The sequence below is a fragment of the Acartia tonsa genome, chromosome 1 (genome assembly GCF_053477335.1).
Source record: "Acartia tonsa isolate MP-2025a chromosome 1, ASM5347733v1, whole genome shotgun sequence".
NCBI classification, from domain to species: Eukaryota; Metazoa; Arthropoda; class Copepoda; order Calanoida; family Acartiidae; genus Acartia; species Acartia tonsa.
In genome coordinates this window covers 8,192,397-8,214,646 of record NC_137260.1, presented here as the reverse complement: position 1 = coordinate 8,214,646, position 22,250 = coordinate 8,192,397, and the positions used below count along the sequence as shown (strand labels likewise).

Genomic DNA, 22,250 nt, shown 5'->3' with positions numbered 1-22,250 from the left:
AATTAATCCTAAACGCATACTAAAGCGCAATCCCAGAAATTTGCAAGCATCAAATGAATTTTAAGCAATTTTGAAAAAGGTTCAATATAGAATTTTGTCTGTATTTTAAGATATCGATATCTACTGAACCGATTGGCATCTCTATTTTAGGGAAGATTCACAAAGGTCCTCAGATGGTTTAAGTTTTTTATTTATTCTTGAAGTCATTTATCGCCCGGTAAAGTTTCTGGCTATTTTCTGCTGATCTCCTATCCTTCGAATACGAAGCCTCAAAATGCTAGGGCCTAGCGGCGCAGCTAATAGTTTTGTATATTTAAGTTTACTTTGTATTACAAAAGGTCTATATAACAGACCAAGACATGACAAATAGTTAGTTCTTTTATTACCTCCTTGGTTGGAATTAAATGTTGAATAGCTTGCTGATCAATATGTCTCTTGTTTTGGTTGTCAGTATTAATATTTGAAGTAGATTCAGGACCCGTCGTTTCCCTACTAAATAATATCTTTATTATTGTAGAAGTTAATATTACACATATTTCTTTTAATATTTTCTGGATAAATGGATATGGATAGTTTTAGGCTATTTTACTTCCCTCCCTCCTCTATATGCATATGCTAGAGATGTATGCAGCCACTATATTTCCTTGTTCTATAAATAAGTTTTACCCAGAGAGAGATGGGACACTGGGGATTTACATTTATCGGCCACTGTCTTATCCCTTTAGATCCCTAAATTTTACCTCTGCAAATTTGTTTCTTCCTTTTTTTTGTCCCTTGTATTGACAAGTTCTTGATAATCAACATCATGAAGCTCTCCAGGCTCTTTATGAATCTCTCCAGGTTCATTATGAAGGTCTCCAGGTTCATTATGAAGGTCTCCAGGCTTATTATGAAGGTCTCCAGGTTCATTAAGAAGGTCTCCAGGCTTATTATGAAGGTCTTCAGGTTCATTAAGAAGGTCTCCGGGCTCAATATGAAGGCCTCCAGGTTCATCATGAAGGTCTCCAGGGTCGTTATGATCCTCAGATTCAAAGTCATCACCTAAGATAATAAATGTATAAGTATAGATGTATAACCCAGATAACTACCTGCAGACTGGCCAGCCAATTTTGAAAATAAAAAACGTACATAACGTACACAAAAAAAATACGTTACGTACATAAAAAAAAGTAAAAAAAACGTACAAAAACGTACATTCCTAATAAAAATAAGTTAAATAATTTCCTAGTTACCTATTATCAATACATTTAAGTCTACTAGCAGCTACCTGTAAAGGAGAACCATAGCAAACTGACAGACACAAGATATCCTATTACTCTATTCAAAAGAACTAGCGTCTACGCTCCTAAAGGCCTCTAGGGGCACTTGAGGAGGGGAGAGTTGAATTCAATAAAAAAAACATGGATGACAACATACATAAGTAGCGAAGCTCAAAAGTTATTTATAGACATCTGGAAAAAAATTAACAAACTTAAAATCGCAATTAAAATTCATTTTTGGGGGGAGGAGGTAGTTTTTTTTCTAAAGTCAATTTCTCTTGGGAGGGTGGATGGTGATACTCTTCCCCAAAATAGTTATAAAACTTCCAAAAACCTATGAGAAGCTATCCTGTTAAGGAGAACCATATCGGTTCCGTGGTTAGCGAGATTCTTTGGTTCAAACAAACAGACATTCTGTTATTATGTACAAAGTATATCCTATTATAAGGACCAGCGACTACGCCCTTAGAGGCCTCTAGAGGAACTTGATTAGGGGAGTTGAATTCAAAAACCCATTTTTTTATTTAAAAATAAAAAGTAAAAAACAAGGATGACAACATCCTTAAGTAGCGAAGCTTAAAAGTTATGGATGGAAATCTGGTAACTATATAAACTATAGAGTAGTGTCGTAAAAAATAATCATTTAACTTATTTAAATAAATCACAAAACCTTTTAAAAATATATAATAACGTGAAAATCTAGGAATAAATTCAGCCCCCCAACCAATAAGCAAATCCCAATGAAATTTAGTGGAAGTATTAAGAATGAAAACTAATACAATCCCTGAAAATTACAACCGTCTATCAGGAATATGAGTTGTGAAAATCACAAAAACCTATACATCTAGGAATCGATCTAGCACTGCAACAAATAGACAAACCTTAAAGAAACTTTTTGAAAATATGTAGAATGTGAATTTATTTATTCCCTGAAAATTTCAGCCGTCTATCTTGAATAGAAGTCGAGAAAACCATGAAAAAAAGAAAATCTAGGAATAGATCTAGCACCCAACCAAAAGGCAAATCTCAATGAAAATATGTAGAATGTGAACTTATTCAATCAAAAAGCAGGAGCCGAGAAAATCACGTTTCTCTGATAGCATAACAGACTGACAAAGTGATTATAGAGTAGCTTCGCTAATAATTTTTTTAGTGAGGGAAGGGGGAGTAGACCACCCCCATTTCTGATTTCAATTTTAAAAAGAAAGAAAAAATAGGGGAAGGGTTTTGATTTTTTTCTAAGAGTAGTTTCTCTTGGGAGGGTGGTTGTACCCTCTCCAAGGACCTATGAGAAGCTACCCTGTAAAAGAGAACCATATCGGTTTAGCGGTTAGCGAGAACCTTCGGTACAAATAAACTGACAGAGAGACATACATCCTGTTATTACGTACTAAGTATATTCTATTAAATAAAGTAGTAAGTTTTTTGTCTGATGCTTAAGATTTTCATAACTACTTCACACAGTTACCAAGATGGTTTTAGGCTATTTTTCTACCATTTTGAATACAGGTTCTTGAAGGGATATGGAAGGACAGAGAAAATAGCCTACAACCTCACAAAGATCATGTCGGTTCAGCAGTTAGCGAGATTCTTTGTTACAGAAAAAAAAGGATTTATAGGATAAACATATAATAGGATATAGGGTTATTTTGTCTATTGCTAAAGATCTCAGAAAATACTAGTCTTTAATACAAAGTAAATCAATGCCTGTCTGTCTAAAGCTTAAGATCTTGGTAACCGCTGAACAGATTGGGTTCTAAATTCTAATCTTCAGGGAATATATCTACTAGTCCTGTGGTAGTTTTAGGCTATTTTCTTAGAGTGTGGGAAACCCAACCCCCCCCCCCCAAAAAAAAAATCAACCACCCCTCAATTTATTTTTGTAAACTAATGCAAATCAGCGGGGTGGGGGAACCCCCACCGCACCCTGGGGCGAAGCCTAAATGAAAAAAATAATCACAATTTTTTTTTGATAATATACTATTTTTGTAATACTTTTTGTACAAATACAAATAAATATACAAATACTTTTATACTTATATTTGATTCTTATTCTTTAAAAACTGAAGATACCAAAAAATAAGACTTCTTAATCCTACACTGTGCACCATATGATATCTCGGAAAATTTACCCAAGTATATAAAGAATTTGAAAAAAATTATCGTAAAATCTATTAAAGGGGTAGTAGCATGAAATGCATTTAAACTTGAATTTAGTCAACTGCATATCTCTTTCTGTTCAATAGTTTAAACTATATCTATAGGACATATATTTCAAATCCATAAATTTAAACTGTAAGTTCTAATAACATATATGCATAATTTACATACATATTTTTGTTCTATGAAAATTGAAGATATTATTGAATTTATTTAAATAATACACCTATTGTTTTTGCAAAAATTTTCGTACAAAACATACAAATTACTTTTCTGCTAATATTTGATTCTTATTATTTAAAAAAAACGTAAAACGTACAAAAATACAAATTTCAAAATACGTTACGTACACATATCAAAATAACGTCCAGAACGTACACAGATTCGATGCGTAACGTACAAAACGTACAAAACGTACACTCTGGCCAGTCTGTACCTGGTTCCAGTGGTGGGGACCTTTTTCGTCTGATAGCAATTTGCTTTCTGCTCTTTTGTAGCGACTTGGCTGTGTTAATATTTTCGACGCTATTGGCTGAATTTCGAAGGCCTAATTAAAAGGTCTATTTTTTTGTTATGTCTAACACCAAATTAGACCAGTAGATAATTACATCCTATTAAAAAAAAGAGCAATGGCCAAAAATTTACCTTCATAAAACTGGAGCATAATATTAGCTTTCTCTTCCTTGTTACCGCTGGGCTCGCGTTTGCGGCTGCCAGCTTTACTGCGGCTGCGGGAACGACTGCGCTTCTCAGTTTTGCGGTTGCGAGACCTTGACCGCCGCCTTGAACCGCTTCGGCGTTTTCTAGGACTGCTGCGATCACGAGATCGAGACCTATCTCTTCTAAAAATAAATATAGTATAACCAACAAAAGAAAATAAATCAAAAGTAATATTTGGGCCCTTGGCACACTTTTCCTCAACAGTTTAGCGGATTTAAAACCAACACGCAACAAGCGGTCAATGGATCCTATAAATAGACATATTTGCTGAATCAAAACTGGTTTTACCTAAATTGTATCTGTTCCTTCTTCAGGATTATAGAATTTCAAAGATTTTAACCAAAAATGTGCGATGATTTGACTTTAAAATAGCATTTAATCTTAATGTTCATGGCTTGTTAATATAAGTTTGTCATATTTGTTGAGGTTTTAGAACAATATTTTTATAGACAATTCAACACTGCATATCTAGGATTTATAACAATGGTTATTTTATGCATTATTAGTGATATAAAAAGTCATATCAAAAGTACTTTTTATATATTAATTCTAATTGTTTGGATACTTTGCCGTTTATCACACAAAAGTAAATATTTCTGTTCTAAACCATTTTGAATTTTATATGGATAATATAATTGATATAATGAACAAGGATGACAACATTCATAAAAGCGAAGCAATGGAACGGTAGGACAAACGGACATTAACACTTGTATAGTGTCAGAACTCAATAATCAGAATATAAAAGTACAAGAGTCGAAGCAAAATTGTAAGTAAATTTGTTAAAAAACTGCTTGATACAGGATAATGTTTATGGACATACTTACATTTTTAGGACTTGATTATAGAGTTTCTTCGCTTATAATATTCTACTTTGTTGCCCCAGGAATCTATATACCAATAATCAGATCAAACGGAAAATTAGATCACACAAAAATTTGTTGTTAAAAAAGTTGTTAAGTTATCAATATGTTTTAAATGAACGTACGGCCATTCTGGTAATGATTATAGAGTTGCTACGCTTTCTAAATCGTACCAAACTACTACAGGAATGACCATGCAAAGTTTGAAATCGAAAAGACAATTCTAACATGCCTAAATTAACGAAACAAAACTATCTATCTGTAAAAGCTTCGCATTTAATAATTATAGAAAAGCTTTGCTTTTAAAAAGTAAGTAGGTTAATATATGACGCAAAAGGTTTCTTTAAAAACATCATTTTTAAAAAATATACTTAAATTTTAAACTTTTAAAATTTTGTATAAATTGAATTAAATTTGGCAAAAATGTTATAATGATCATCTGATATGTACTGATATGTCTGTAACTTAAGATTTCGATAGCTGATTAAATTCACTTTATTAAAGCTTCACATAGGTCCCAGGATGGGTTCAAGCTATTGAATTTTAGATTTTGAATGATTTTCTGCCTTACCCCTTAGAAAACAGACCAACTAGATGCAGGGGCACAATCGCTATTTTTTATATTGAGCTAGTATATCTTAATTAAACACCAAATTATTGTCTTGTGCATTTAAGATTATTTAGCAATTGAAAACAATTATTATTTAATTTTGTATCTTATTTAAGACATGTCAAAACCTTTTTCAAAATGTGATCATAATCTAAATAGGTCAAAGATTTTGGTCCTTGTTGATCTATAATTATATTTTTTTTTTAAACAAGACTCTTTCAAGATAAAGAATAAAGGATAGAAGCATATACATACAACAAGTATCTTTAATAATGCAGGATTTTACGTTAACAAACTAATAAAGGTTAGTCTTTAGGTTTTCTATATTTATTGTTCGTCAGTCTGTCCATAAAGGATATATCTTATCGTTTTAGGCATTTTATAATTGTCCTATTGATTTTATACTTGGCATGGTTGGTTATTTCTGTAGTAGTAGTAAGGTACGATTTAGAAAGCATAGCATATCTACAATCGTTGTCTATTTACAAAAAGTTGATTTGAAACATTTTTGATATTCCTACTACAAAAAGGTTGAATGTTATAAACAAAGCATATCAAAAATGTAGGAATGTCCTTAAACAGTATCCTATATTTTGCAACAAATTTACTTACATTTTTTTAGACTTATACATATATATTTGCTTATTCAGTTATGACACTCTACAATTGTTAATGTTTTTTTGTCCTACCCTTTCATAGATTCACTTTTATGGAAATTGTCATCCTTGCTATTTTATGTATAATGAACTATTAAGTTGTTAACTAATTTGACTAGGTATACTTATTAATAACAGTCCTTTGATATAATCAATTAAAGGCCTAATGTCTTCAACAATCTATTGTTTATGTGGTTGATAACTTTATACAATCGTGCCTTTTTTACATACAAAATTCGAGTGTCACTGCTAATTGTTTCTATATAAACAAGGATGACAACATCTATAAAAGCGAAGCTATGAAACCGTAGGACAAACTGACATTATCATTGTGCAGTTTAAGAAGTGAATAATCAGAATTTAAAGTTATAAAAGTCGGACATAATTACATTTTAGGACTTGATTATAAAGATGCTTTGCTTTAAACATTGAACTTTGTTGTCCTAGGAATCAGTATTCCAAAAATAAGATCAATTAGATAATTTTTACACATAAAAATTTGTTGTTAAAAAAGTTAAAATCAACATATTAAAAATGGGCATATGGACATTCTGGTAATGATTATAGAATTGATACGCTTTCTAAACACTACCTAATTAGTACAGGAATAACCTTGCAACTGTTACTAACGAACGGACAGACTAACCGACCCCAATTGTAGAAAAGCTTCAATTTAAAAAAAAAAGTATATGTTGTAAATCAATTGTGCCAGTATTTTTAGTTAAATGATATGTTTATTTTTTGATACTGTTTTTACTTTCTAAGTTTAAAATTTCAAGGTAATTTGAAGAAAAACAAGCATTAATTAAAGTCAGAAGGTACCCCCGTCGACAATTTTATAAGTTATAATTAATCTACAAAAAAAGGTTTTTAAAACAACTACTGCTTTCATGTGTTAATGGTAATATACAGCGTCTATATTTTACATCAAAGGCCATTTTAAAGTCTAATCATCACACATTTTTTGTTAAAATCTTTGAAATTCTATAATCGCGAAGAAGGAACAGATACAATTTAGGTAAAACAAGTTTTGATTCAGCAAATGTGTCTATTTATAGGATCCATTGGCCGCTTGTTGCGTGTCGGTTTTAAATCCGCTAAACTGTTGAGGAAAAGCGTGTTGGGGATAGACAAAATAGTCATTATCAATAAAACCACCCCCCCCCCCGCCCCACCAAACCAGTCAATAAGACTTGATATTAGAGATGCCTCGCTTAAAATATTGTACCTTGTTTTTCATAGGAATAAAAAAATCTTAATGTTTTAACTAGGAGTATAGAGTTTCTGGTAATGATTATAGAGTTGCTACTCTTTCTAAATCGTAATTAACTGTTACAAGAATCATCATTGAAGTTTAAAATTTATAGGACAATTCTAGGATTCCTAAACTAACGAAAAGAGCTAGCAATAACATACAGACGTACTTACTACTTAGTACGTACGTACAGACCTTAATTATAGAAAACCTCCACTTTATAAAAATTATTTACCTTGATGATTTGGAATCTCTGTCTCTCCTATCTCTGTACTTTGTATCTCTATCTTTTCTATCTCTATGCTCGGAATACCTTGAAAATTAACTTATAAATCAATATGTCATATTGGAGAAAATCAACCTTGAAATTTGTTGTTACTCATTTTTCCCTTTCCTTGCTTTTTCCCTGTTCATTTAATTTAGTACCTACTCAGTGCAACACCTTGACCTCGTAACATTTTCATGTTAGACAGACATACAATTTAAAATATATCAAATGAATCACCAAGTACTAAGCAGTAGCCTGGTGTATAATTAAATGTAAGGCGTAATCTGTCACTAAATAAATGTTTTTTTTATGTTAAAAGAATACCTTTCTCTTCGTGATGATTCTCTATCTCCTCGTCCCTTCAAATCTCTATCAGCTGATGAGCTGTTATACTTTCTCGGTGACCTATCATTTTTCCGCCTGCTAGAATCCCCGGATTTATTTTCCATACTAATCCTAGCTCCTAGCGCCGCGGCTAACGGCCCCTTGTTGCGGTTCATAAACGCGCCAACTTCGGAAAAGGTTGATTTTTTCTCCTTGTCTAAAATGGTTCTGGATGGTGAGACGGTGATATCCATGAGGCTGGGGATGGCCGCCTTCTTGGCGGGTGGACAGTGGGGTGGTGGACTTGGGCTGGAATCAACGTTCTAGAGATAAATGAAAATAAATGGAATTAGATTCTTTATTAAATAAATGTATAATTCGATGTATAATACAGACAACTAACTGACTATATCCCCTCTATTCTCTTACTCTAATGTTAATTGATTAATGCACAGGTAGTGGTTTCGACAAAAGCTTTAGTCTCTCTTATTTAATAATCGAAAATGTCTAAGACTAGAATAATTGGATCTACTGCAGTTCATGGTAAAATATTGCTGGTAACGATTGCTTCCTGTTTCCTGGCAATATTAGAAGATTCCTGGATCTAGCATAACAAGAAATATTTCTGGAGCTACCAATGTTTAACTTTCCTGGTTGCTGGCAATTTATGCATATTCCTGGCCACTGGCATGTTTGAAATATTCCTGTTAAAAAGCAATATTTCCCTTTTTAATTCCCATTTCCCTTTTATTACACTTACCCCACAATTAGAGGTTGATAAGATTCACTCTACTCGAAGTGGCTTTTTTGGCATGGTTGTCTGATGTGGTAGGGGGTGGGAGGGTAGTTAGTGGTGTTTCTCTGTACTAATTGGGGGAGTTAGGATAAGGTATAAATTTTGCTCTGTTCTACAATAATTCATAGTAAATTAAAAACCTTAAACTGATCAAATGTAAATAATGAATTAGAGAGAGAGGGGGTGGGGGGTGAGACAAGACAAATATGTTAAATATTCCGTATTTCTGATTTTTATCAACAGTTAATAATACAACGTTTACGTAGGCGTAAAAAGTAACAATATAAAAGTAGTCAGGAAAAATTTTAAGGGTAATAGGTCCTGGGAAGGTTTTTAACTATTTTAGTTGATTTGAGGGTATCATTCACAATCCTTCTAAGATAAACCGCCACAAGAAAAAAATATTATACTTTTTCGGTTTATCGTTTAGCAAGATCACTCTGTGCACACAGACAGTCAAACACACATACAAACGGACACTTTGTTACTTATAAATAAGTATGAAACTTATTATGAAATTGTAACTTACTTTTCCTAAATATTTTGCTTTAAATTAAAATCCTTCGCTACTTTACATTGTAGATTACAGCAGTTGCACCCCTAGCATCATGAAGCTCCGTTTTTAAATTGGAAGAAATTGGGCAGAAAATAGCTTAAACAATAGCCTAAAATCATCATAGGACCTTGTGAAGCTTCTCTAAAATTAAGAACTCAATCGAATCAGTGGTTAGAGAGATCCTTATTGAGAAACAAACAAATATTGCTATATTGTCAACCTTGCCTACTTTAGTTTACAAGCATAAAAAGGAGGAAAGATAATTTGAATTTTAAAAAAACCCGCCAAAAGTATCAGAGATTCAGGACATAAATGTGCGTTTTAAATTTAAAAATGGGTAACCAATTAGCTTTATTGTCAAGAGGTAACTTTATCTTAACTCAATTACCCACCAATTAAAACCCCATATTTTATAAGACGAAATTAAGATTCAATTTACTAATTCGTAACAATAACGAGTACCTATTATTATAAAAATAAAGATACGGGATTGGTTGTGAGGTCGTTGGGATGCCATTCAAATTTTGGCGCGCAAGTGTTAAAACTTCTCTTCGTCTCCCCCCCCCCCCCCCCCCCCCAACTAAACCATCAAACCTGGCCGCAGCACTTTTTTATAATTAGGTTAGTTTAGGTTACAGGGGCTAGTATTAAGTTTTGCATTCCATAGGCGCTCGAAATCGTTGGTTTTACTGTTTGATTTCAGAGTCTCACTAAGAAAAAATTAATTTATTATTTAATATGTTTAAAATTACGAATGTATCTCCCCTTTTTATTTTATTATAAAAATATAGAGGACTGCCCAAATTTTGGCGCGAAAGTGGATATTAAGATAGAAACAGTTAAATTTAAAGGTAAAGACCCCACTCTCTTAAATCCTTCCCCCACCTCTATTAGGAATGCACATAAAATAATTAAAATTACTGTCCCTTTTTAATTGTTGCTGTTTACCCCCTAATAAATTGTGAAAAAGGGTATGGGGTAAAAACTCCTGTAAGCCAGTAATCTTCTGTCATTGCTGGTAACTTGGAAAATTTGCAGATTGCCAGCTAACAGGATCCTAGGATTTAGTGGAATTTGCTTGTAATATTGCCAGGAACCAGGAAGCATTCGTTACCAGCAATATTTTACCATGAACTGCAGTAGATCCGAATAATTTTTTAGTAAAACAAGGGATGTGCCATCATAAATGGCTTAAATCCATCAATAGTCTATAGAAATCAGAACCTGATCGGCCGACTGGTTAGCGAAATCTTATGCTGCATCCGGACAGCATTGTAGATAATGAAAAAAAAAATTGGTCTTTTTATGGATCATCAATAGCAGGATTATGGAAGAACACGAAGTAGCAGATTTCGTCGTATTTTCACAATAGCTTTTGATAGGTTAGGTAAATGTTAATGATTGCCCCTCAGGGTTAGGAAATAGGTCCCTCAGGGTTAGAGCCCCCCGCACGGGTAAGAAATAGGCTAAAAGCTACGAAACCTGTTACTTCGTTTTCGTTCCATGATCCCAATATTTTACTGGAAAAACCTACCGTATTATTGAATAGACCCGGGCTAGCGGAGGAACGCTTTCTATTCTGATGGACAGCCCGGATAGTAAACTTGAGATCCTGGCTTGGATTAGCTGGCATGTTGCCGCCAACCTCCTCATTTGACTTTCGACGTTGTTGCAACTAAAATAATATATTGATAGCATAGCTACATTATTGGTTATTGTATACTTAGATATATTGACAGGAGAAAATTTTCGTCCATTTTGGTTGATAATTTATTATCATTTATTGGTCAGTGCGTTGATCCAGTAAGAGGGAAGAGGATAGGTAATGGGGTGTATAGGGGCTATCGTTATTTTAGCCAGCTGTAGCCATCACTTTATTAGAGTAATTGAAAATCTGGTTCAACATCCAAGTAATTATATATTGATTGCTACATTTAACATACAGTTATACTTAAATTTCTCTAAATAAATTCAAGACGTTTTCCCTCCTATAGACCACAAAATAACTTTTTTGACAGGGAGGGAGGGGACATTGGGCTGTTTAATACTCAGGTGTCCAGAGTTTTATATTAACATTTTGTTATTACTTGGTTTAACAACTTTGGGGACTTTCATTGAATTTAAATTGGTTGTTTCAATAAGTTGAGTTAACATCTAATTGTAATCTACAGAATGGGTAATTTTGTGTATCATTATTGGAGATGTACAGTACATCAATTTCCCGGATATTGTCTCATCCCTTTAGATCCCTGTATTTTTTATGCTTATTTATTACTTTTTACCTTTTCAGTGAGCCAAGATGCAGGCCCGTCTTTTCTCAGTGGAGGTTGACCCAAAATCGATTTTCTTTTAGATCCTCCAGATTGGGGTAAATTTTGACCTTAATAAAATGTTTTTGAAAATTATATTAATTATTTTTATTACCTTTAGTATGAAATAATACTTATAGTGCATCTACAAATTTAGGATATTTTATTTACAAGAACAAACTCATTCTACCAAAAATATGGTCATGATAATTATTTTTTTTATGTACTTTGAAAAGAAAACAGGGTATATTTTACCAAAGACAATATCAAGGGAGAATTTTTATTATTATAATCATTTATTTTTGATTGGAAACATACAAAGGACGAGAAAGCATTGAATGTTTTTTATGAACTGGTGGAATTATAAAAAAGGTAGATATCAATTTATCAAATAAAATCTTGTTTTATGTTCAAGACAGTCAAATAAGTGGTTATTATGTTGACAAAATTAACCTACCCATATTTTGAAAATTAGCCATCATATTGATGTTGTATTGATCTAGATCCTCTGCATGCAAGTTATTTGAATGTCCCTGTCCACTTGCAAATCCAAAATCTTTGTCTAGTATACGGTCAAAACCTCGGAGTGTTGATCCTTAAAAATAAATACATCCTATTATACTAAGTAATAAGATTTTTTGTCTCGATCTCGATAACTACGGAACCGATTGAGTTTTCGAATTTATGAAAGCTTTACAACATGAAACTGTGACACGTGACACATGTATTATTCAAACATATCAATAGTAAAAAAAATTGCAAGTGTAAAATGTTACAAGTGTCAAGTGAAAATATAAGGGGAATTTTATGAAAAAAAAGTTTATCTCAAATTATTGAAAATTGTCTAATATGGCGACAAAGTGCAAACAATTATTTAACGGGAAACGGCGGTTTTCGGCGGGAGCGGCGGTTCAGCTGCCGTTTCTTCACAGTTCCTCATGTACCTCATTAAAGCAACTGACATGCCAAATCTTAGAGCTGTAACTCTTTCTTTAGTTGAGTTCCTTTGACTTTTAGTTTTGGTTTCAAAAAGTGTCACTTCCGCCCCCTCTCTTAATTGGTGTTTATTTAGACCATTAAGATTGAAAACTATTTATATTTTTAGCTTAAGTGAAATATGTTCAAGTTTAATCTTAATTAAATAATATACCTTTTTCAGTACTGAAGCCAGAATTGATATGATCCGACGTAAAAACAGGTTGTCCATAATCAGAGCTCAGCACAGGTTTATTGCCATCATTATTATATTTATCAATCTCGTCAGGAGGAGGGGTGGTTGTGGCATGCTCCAGATCAACAGCTAAGTGTTCATACACAGATTTGGTTTTATCTGTGTTTGCAGAATCAACAGAGCTTCTGTCTGATTTTGTTCCATGATTTCTTAACCTTAAATAAATTACTCCATGAAATTGAATAGAATAATAAATCATAGAATGGTCCCATTAATGTCAAATCAAGTCTTAAATTCCTTCAGCGATAAGGTATAGTTTAATCAGTTTGTTCATTGTAAAACATCTTAATCTGTGTAATTGTTATTTTCCCTCAAAGCGTGTTGTTGAGCACTAAAATCCCCCCACTATTTTTTTTATAATAAATGGAAAAATATGAGAGGGGGTTAATTTTACGTTTTTTTTTTATTACTTTAGGTCATGACCGGTCGAGTACTGGGTAGCCCCGCAGGTTTAGGTCTCTCTTGGTTAAGGTACACCGCAAAGGTTAGACAATAGGTATAGGAAAAACTACCAAACCCTCTATTTTTGAATTTTTTAAAGGGGAGGGAGGGAGTTTCAGTGCTCAGTGGAATTGTTGGAAACTATTTTAAGCATCTCGCTTATGGATATTGTCTTCCTTATTAAAAAAAATGTACCTGTCAATAGCTGATTGCGGCTCAGGTTTTGTTAATTCAGAATCATTACTAGATAAGGATGACATAGAAATTGTGGAATATGAACTAGTAAACCCCGCCGTCATTTCCCTCAACTTGCTAGCCGCCGTCTGGGCGATTTCAGTTTTGTTCGCGGCTAGGGCGGGGTTTATCAATGGCGGCGGCGGGTCAGGAAGTTCGTTTGTGTTGGCCATACTCTGCCGCCTTAATGATGGGTTACATTTAAAACCAAAAAAATAACTTTATTCATATTTTTATGTAACTGTTTTAAAATATACTAGACACTTCACCCATAGCCTGTACTTAGGGGCTTTTTCCTACAGGTTCAGGGGAGATTCTAAAATATTTACTTATAGGTATTTTTTTGGCATTTTTTGTTTTTAGGTAATTTTTCTTTCTTTAATGTTTTTAAAAATTTAATTAAATTTTTAAAAATTTAATTAAGAGATACAAAAATGAAGATGAAATACAGTGATTTTTCTAATTTGTTTTTAATGTAACCGTGCCTTTTAAAAAAGACACAGGAATCATCCTGTTTTGCTGGAATATCTTGGCATTTTGATAATTCAGGCTCCAGGTCTCCATGTTTTGTCAATGGAGAATTCATTTCTTGTCTCCTCTTGAATAGAGGATTTTTTCCATCCCATCCGGTTTCCTTGTTGGCTCTGGCATCCTTTTTGACAAGGATAAAGAGATTAAAACAATGTCTAATGGCTATGCACCTAGAGGCTTCTAGCGGCACTTTGAAAAGTTTTCTTATAAAATATCTAAATTGAAAAATAATTTGTGATTTATTTCGACTCGGTAGTTAGTATTATTGTGTTTTTTTTTCATAATATGCAAAGCATAGCTTTGCAAAAATTTTAACACCAAGTAATGAATGTTACTTTAAACCCTAAAGTTGGTTATTTTTAAACTAAATTTATTTAAGATTTTATTTTTAAAAGCTTTAATGTTTTTACTATGTTTCTGCTTATAACAACGAAATTGATTCGAAAAATAACGAAACGTATACTTGATTTTCAGCTGTCATTGGGGGGCAACAATTGACGACCTTTTTATCTGCCTCCAAATATCATTTTAGATTTATTTCGCTTGTTGGTTATACCTTATTTCTGACTGTACTGTTTACACTGTTATTTATCTCTCTATGATTGCCTTATTAGAACTAGTTTCTTCCTCAAAATCCTCCCAATATTTTCTGAATTCTTTTTGTTCCTCCTCCACTTCTATTTCCACTTCAGAGTCAGATGCTTCTCCTGCTTAGTTGACTTTATGATCAGTGTTATGTTCATGGCAGTTATATTAGGGATCTAAAGGGATAGGACTATGGCCGATTTTATGTACATCCCCAATGATTATAAGCCAAATTATCCCTTGTATAGATTGCAATTATCTTAGGAAAGCTTAAGGCTATTTTTCTTACCTCCTATATAGGCTAGGGTCGAAGCAAAATTTTAAAAAGTATGGAAAACCAAGCTTGCATAAAAATAGGACACACAAAAGTCAATTATTCCTTCAGTTTCAACTCTGTCAAGAGGAATTTCTTCAGGTACTTCTTCAACAACTACTTCTATAGCATCAATATTTTGTATTACAAATCCTTATAATTAAGTAACAGGGTGTATGTTCCTTTATCTGTACCGAAGGATCTCGCTAACCGCTAAACTAGTATGGTTCTCCTTTATATGGTAGCTTCTCATAGGTTCTGGGAAGGTTTATAACTATTTTGAGGAAGAGTACCACCACCCATCCAAGAGAAATCACCTCAGGGGCAATCTACTATTGTCCTCATTTTTCTGATTAGAAATATAATCTAAGAATAAATGTATTTTATAAAAAACAAACAGAAAAAAAAATTTAATTTAAGAATTATCATGACTATCGTATAAGAAGATTAGGTAGATTAAAAAACAGGCTTTAGAGAAGGTTCTAATTGATCCTTAATTATCAAAATTCAATTGTAATAAAAAATTTCCTTGAGGATTAGCCTCAGGACTAAGAGGAGACTCATCATCACAAACAATAACCTCTTCTTCTTCAGAGTCGGTATCAGTAAGCTCACCTGATAATAACAGGGTTATTATAATGGATGTAGAATTTACATGGATATTATAAAAGGGGAAAAAATTGTCATTATGAAACTCGTTTATTGGTCAGTTCGTTCAACCAGTATGAAGAGAGGAATGAGATAAAGGGGATTAAAGGGAGAAATCGTTATTTTAGTCCGCTGCATGTTTCAATTTATTAGAGAACATGAAAATCTGATGTAAGATCCAATTAATAATATATCCATTGTTACTATTAGCGCTGCAATTCTATGTCAGGGTGTCTGTTCGTATGTAAAAGCAGGTTGCGCTGTTTACGATCAACTTATCAAGCCATAGCATAAAAGCAATAGCAAGATACTGTTCTTAAATCATCTATAATTGTTAGCTTATTGAATTACTCAATAAAAGCTTTGTTGAGTAATATTTGAAAATGGAAGATAAGAATTTGCGCCGTCTTGATCCTTAAAACTATCCATCCTTACCTTCTTCAAGCTCATTATCTTGATTATCTGGTTCTTTATCAACCTCTTCAACTATTGCATTCAGTCTATCCCTCTCCTACAGGACAGTTTCATAAATATATCTTCTTTGTTTTAGATAAAATTAGGTTTTAAACCTATAGATCTAATATGTAATGTTTGGATAGCAAAGACAATAATGCATATTTAATGTATTAGAATAAATAAAAAATAATGGCTGCGACTTAACCTCAAGGAACTCTGCCTTCAAAGGGGTAAATAGGCAAAAATTGCCTAATACCACCACTAGGCTTAAATCTATTATTCAGTCCTGTAATTCTAAGCTTTAGAAAAAAAAACCTTAATACTTTTTATAATAGGATAGAAAAAGTTAAAAATGGCACGTTTAACTATCAATAAACTTTTTATTTTAGACGTACAACAGATACCAGTTAGTGAAAAATATTAAAGGATAATTAAGTATAAAACTTTCCTTTTCCAGGTTTGCCAACATCTCCTGTTCAGCTTTCAATTGTTCACTTGTCTTAACTTCTTTCCTAACAACAATGGGAGGTGTCTCATCCTCGTCTAAATGGAGTCGTTCCATGAAAAATGATTAATGGTACTAAAATCTTTGATTCAAAACGACGTTTTGTGTAATATTTTTTTTTAAAAGTAGGTGTGAAACATAAAACTGTTTCAACTTTAATTAAGTTAGGTAAGCTCAAGTTAGCAAGTCGAACTTTTTTAATATTAGGTTTTGATAGTCAAGCCCAAAGCAATTGGTAGTTTGAAAGTCTATTTGATACTAAACAGCTTTAAAATTGAAAACACTGAGAGGACTTCTTAGTGTTACTTAGCTGCTAAAACTCTTTTAATTTTTTTTGTCATGGAACGTGCCATTGTCATCACTAGGAATCTCGACGTACAAGTCACCATCAGGAGATAGTAAAATTTCAGGAGTATCATCACCATCATTTGTATTGTCACCTATAATATTAAAATCAAAGAATATAAATATAAATATTGTTTATGACCTTTGAAGAAAAGTTACAAGAGAAAAGTAAATGAAATTTTTACAAAAGATTTGTATGGAAAAACTAAACGTTGTGCCGCATGTTATATAATTACCAGGGATCAAAAGGGACAAGATAATTATGATACACAAAATTAACCCTTCTGTAGATTATAATTTTCGGTTGAAACGTTTTACATTCAATTTGATTAATCAATCAATCAAAACTCAAGAATAGTCTCAAAAGTTGTAAGGCCAACGAATAAGAAAATGTTACTGTAAAACTTTGGAGACTAGCGTAATAAACTGCCCAATGTCCTCCCTGCATCATTACAAATGATACAGGGATCATGCAACACTAATCTATTTTTTAAAAAGATTTAATTAGCAAAACAATAACATAATAAATATAATCAAGCTTACCTTGCGTAGAAGCTAAAATTTTCCCATCAGATGATTGAGAGTTATCCGAATCTTCCTTTTCCTCAAATCCTCCATACATCTCCTCAAGTAAGTCTTCTGTGCGAATATTATCCTTTTCAGTTCTGATTGCTTCATGATCACCGGATGCCCGTCTTTTAGCCTCCTAATTCATTGTATATATAATTCCAATTTCGTTTTTTTATTTCTTAAGTTGAATATTATAGTATCTAAAGCACCTTTATAATAAAAATTTATTTATAGAAAAAAATGTGAATTGCGACCAAAGGAGCCATGTTAGAACAAGAATATGATATGAATAAGGAGTAAAATCAACATAATATGAGTGGAGTGGTTATAAACGTAAATTTTCTAGGAAATTTGACAAAAAAATTTGTTAAGCGCTGAGCTTACTAGGTATGTTTGTTACGAATTCACAAAGGAGAAGCAGAAAAAAAATCTACTACTAAAAAGGTATTGTAAAAACAAGCTTTGGTAAATACAAATATACATTCCTGGGAGCCCATATCAATATGCAGTTCTCCTTCAGAGTCACTATCATCATGTTGGTCATCATTATCATCAACTTTTGCCTCCAAATCTTCTTTAGTGGAGATTGTGTCATCAATTACTGTATCAGTCTTTGGTTTGTTAAAGTTGGACGTTTTTTGATCTGGTTTTGGTGTTGATAATGGAGATAGCAGGGGCTCCTTTGGTTCATCCGAAGGTGCTGGTGGAGGTGTAGGTGCCTTATCTGAGACGGAATATCTCATATTGAGTTTTAGTAAAGGAGCTACGATTTAAATATGACTTGTCCTTGTCCGTATGTCAATCTAAATATTGTTTTGGTAGTAATGGATTTTTTTCTTTCCCTAACTTTCTTTTTTCTTCTAATTTGCATTCTACACTTCCATTATTATCAATTTAAAAAATAGGGGGGGGGGGGGGGGGGAGGAGTTAAGTGCTTAACAGACAGCTTAAGGCATACTAACAGTTACTTATTTTCATTATTTATGCCTTACAGATGGTCAAAGTTGTAATTATAAAAGTAGGATGAAACTTGACCTTTTGAAGTGAGTACCTGGCTAAGATATCAAATAAAAGTCAGCCAAATGCCATTTAAAAGTAAAAAATCAATAAAACGCACAGAATATTTCTACAATTATACTTAGGTATATCATTCAATTATATTTTTTTCTGAGTTTTTATCGTTATTATCAGTTTTAATTTGTATGAATACTAGTTGCTTCAGCCCTAGACTCTAGGGGAGGTTATTAAAACTAAAACCACTGTAAAGCATTTACAAAGCTTTCATGAAAAGCAAGATTAATTGTAACCAGCATTCTCCGAGATCTTAACCTTCAGACAAATATAAACCTTACTACTTTATGTAATAGGATGGAGCTTTGTTTAAATCAGTTGAAGTTATTTTTAAGCTTACATACATTGTAGGGCATAAAGCAGCAAATTTTTAAGGAAAGAAATGACATATGTGTCCGTTCCTGGCTCAACTGGCAAAGGAGGTTGGTCAGATTCAGGTTCAGGTATTTCGTACAAGTCATCAGGCAGTGCATCTGATAAAAAATATTTTTTTTTTTAATGTCATGGAAAAAATGTTTTTAATGCCTACTGAGTTAAAAAATTATAATATTACATTTTGATAAAAGAATGACGGAAGAAGCAAAAACTTTGGATCATTGAAAGAAAACGAAGTATCTAGCGGGTTTCGTCTTATTTTCACGGTAGCCTTTGGTTATTTTAGGTTAGGTAAATGTTAATAATTTCCCCGTTGGGTTAGAGCCCCCGCAGGAGCTAGAAATAAGAGAAAAGCTATTGTGAAAATACGACGACACCCGCTACTTCGTTTTCTTTCCATGATCCAAAACTTTTAAGTCTAGAACAAATTTATCATTGAAACTTCTAAAACTTGAAACTTACTTAAACTTGGTGAAATGATTTAAAGATGATTTACCTATTAAGTCTGCTACTTCATCCACATCGTCCAAACTTTCTAAACTCAATCTTTCCGAAGGTTTAACCAACACTGACAAATTTGACTTATTCTTGATGATATCATTCATAAGCTCGGCGGTGTTTTCAACATCTTTGGCTCTGACGACCAACGACGGTGGCTGTTGTTGTTTGCGCAGTCTTGGATCCATTCTGGAGCCCTGTTTGGAAGCTGGCTGTTTTTGGAGGCGCGGATCCTTGGGCTTAGATTCAGGCAGGATCTGAAGTTGTGTCACAGGTCTGAAATTTGTTTAGCTCTATTATTTCAGAATAGTGAGAAGTTTTAAAAGAAATACCTTTTGGCTGCTGTGCAAAAAAAGAAAGGAAACAAAAAGTAAATATTGTATTGTTTCAGCCTTCAGGGATCTAAAGGGATAAGATAATAGCCGGTAAATTGATGTATATCCCCAATAATGATGCACAAAACTACCCATCCTGTAGATTACAATTAGTGGTTGAAACATTTGGACACTCAACTTTTTAAAACAACCAATCAAATTAAAAGAAAGTTTTAAAGCAAACGCATAAGAAACATTACCATAAAACTTTGGGTACTAGTGTAATAAACAGCCCAATGTCCCTTCCCTACCTTGTGTTGTTTACTTTAAAATTGAATAATAAAATTATAAATACCTGAGACTAGGAAGCTGCATTATTGTGTTAATTTCTGGAAGAGCCTTTGCAGCAACTGGATCAACTCTCTTTTTTCTTGGATCCCTCTTGTTTAAATTTCGTGTTGGGTCTTGAAAGGGTAGCGGTGCAGGTACAGGTTGAGGAACAATTGACTATTAATAAGATGAAATTGTATTCAAGCTTTTTGTTTTATTTTCCAATATTTACTTGAATAATCAGTTTTAAATCGATATTGCTTGACATTAATTCACTTATATTATGCAGAATAAATGCAACATAAAAAGTAATATTCATCGTTACTGAAAAAAAAAGACTTTTTTTTGTTTCAAAGATTTCATCGGCACTAAGAGAGCGTTTGATTTATTTGACATTAAGAATAATGTATATTGTACTTTTACATACCTTGAGATTAGCAACTTGATTAGCTAACAGTTGGGCTGCATAGGCTGGTTTTGACATGTCATAAACACCTTGCTGAAAACTAGCTTGTTGTCTCGTTGCTTCTGTTGTGACATTTTTACGCCTGGGGTCACGTTTGTTTAACAAGCCAACGTCTATGTTTGGTTTCTTTCGTGGATCCCGCCTGTAAAACAGGAAAGGAAAATATTATTTACTACATTGCCAATTGATCTCTTTTATCCACTTTTATTGCCGTATACATACAGATTAATTAAACTAGGTAATCAAAATGCTGCATAATAAAAGTATAAAACTAACCAAATAAACATTAATTAAGGTTTGATTTTTTTTATTAAAATCTAAGCACTTACTTAACACCACCTCCCAGAGGAGGCAAAGATCTTATTGGGCCAATAGGATCTGGGGAGGTCAAAATGACCTTTACACAAGTTTTCTCTGGTATATTAACTTGGGATTCTGTTGGTAAATCAACCCAAACACAAGAAGCACTGTTGAGCACCTAAACAAAGAGGAATATTATATATATAATAATATTAGATATATTTTACTTTTCCATTTATCTCTTCTAAAAATTATAGCTACCTAAACGAACTTATTTTTTGCTAAACTTTTCCGTTCTTAAAAACATATTACGAGATAATTACCTTTAATTTGACTTCAATAGTGAGAATATTTTTAAATATTGGCGAAAGCTCAGGGTCCTCAGTCAATAACTCCATAACTAAAACAAATGATGACATTCAAATGAAATTTTACCCAGTTAAATATCTGATTTCAAATATACTAAAATACTGTAGGTCTTATAAAGTACTAAGTTTTATTCTATGTAGCTTAAGATTTTGAAATAAATGCTGAACCGATTGGGTTCTCCTTTTCAAAGAAACTTAAGATAGGATCCAGGATGGTTACAGATTATTTTATTTTTACATCAAAGTCTTGTGATGGTATTAAACTATTTTTCTGCCCTCTAAACCCTTTCAAATAGGGAGTTCATACATGCTAGGGGTGCAACCGCTAGTTTTGTATATTTCTGATATCGAATCGACAGAATAAGTAATTTTTATAAAATCCAAATACCTGCAAAATGAATATTAAGAATATCCGTGTCTCCGTCTGTACAAGGCTCTGGTATCCATAATATTCGACGTAGCTCATCCCTAGATTAAGATTAATTTTGTACATAATGAAAATTTTGAATTCAGAAATGACAGAGTCTATATAAGTCGCGAATTTAATTGGAATGTAAAAATAAGAATTTATTATGTATTTTAAACATGATGAATGTATAATAGTAATAATGATTACCTGCTAGTGGGAAGAACCACCATAGCATCTATGTCTTTTACTGCATCAATCATTTTTATTATTATTTCACTTCGATCATTTTATTCTAAAATTAATAAATTATATAATGAATTATTAAATATATATGATCAATGTTTTGCTTTTTTGATCATAAATATATCATAACTTAATAAATGGATAAAAAAATTTCCCGTCAATTTTACTTAATCAATGTAATTAATAATTAATGGGTTTTCTTATAACAATAGTACATTCAAAATTCTTTTCTGTTTTTTTT

The 22,250-nt window shown here is 32.6% G+C and overlaps 1 protein-coding gene across 2 annotated transcripts in view; it reads right to left on the bottom strand.

Annotated features, from left to right (window-relative positions):
- The window catches only part of LOC145312023 (uncharacterized), a 24,318-nt gene extending 2,068 nt beyond the window's left edge, over positions 1–22,250 (bottom strand). Inside the window, exons 1-27 of one of the 2 annotated variants that reach the window (XR_013876874.1) lie at positions 21,974–22,250; positions 21,746–21,825; positions 21,313–21,389; positions 21,019–21,167; positions 20,651–20,831; positions 20,249–20,400; positions 19,578–19,855; positions 19,111–19,179; positions 18,123–18,362; positions 17,609–17,773; positions 17,071–17,160; positions 16,666–16,758; positions 16,195–16,272; positions 15,642–15,726; positions 15,180–15,236; positions 14,820–14,922; positions 14,168–14,334; positions 13,644–13,865; positions 12,927–13,162; positions 12,234–12,371; positions 11,750–11,847; positions 11,002–11,142; positions 8,116–8,438; positions 7,759–7,836; positions 4,065–4,261; positions 741–1,041; positions 387–492 (exon numbers count right to left, since the gene is read on the bottom strand). Coding sequence is in view for 1 of the 2 variants with exons in the window: in XM_080151119.1 (XP_080007245.1) it covers positions 387–489; positions 741–1,041; positions 4,065–4,261; positions 7,759–7,836; positions 8,116–8,438; positions 11,002–11,142; positions 11,750–11,847; positions 12,234–12,371; positions 12,927–13,162; positions 13,644–13,865; positions 14,168–14,334; positions 14,820–14,922; positions 15,180–15,236; positions 15,642–15,726; positions 16,195–16,272; positions 16,666–16,758; positions 17,071–17,160; positions 17,609–17,773; positions 18,123–18,362; positions 19,111–19,179; positions 19,578–19,855; positions 20,249–20,400; positions 20,651–20,831; positions 21,019–21,167; positions 21,313–21,389; positions 21,746–21,825; positions 21,974–22,026 (3,954 nt within the window). In the remaining variant the exon portion in view is untranslated. The remainder of the gene's footprint in view (positions 1–386; positions 493–740; positions 1,042–4,064; positions 4,262–7,758; positions 7,837–8,115; positions 8,439–11,001; positions 11,143–11,749; positions 11,848–12,233; positions 12,372–12,926; positions 13,163–13,643; positions 13,866–14,167; positions 14,335–14,819; positions 14,923–15,179; positions 15,237–15,641; positions 15,727–16,194; positions 16,273–16,665; positions 16,759–17,070; positions 17,161–17,608; positions 17,774–18,122; positions 18,363–19,110; positions 19,180–19,577; positions 19,856–20,248; positions 20,401–20,650; positions 20,832–21,018; positions 21,168–21,312; positions 21,390–21,745; positions 21,826–21,973) is intronic. The other variant, XM_080151119.1, reaches the window with a different exon arrangement.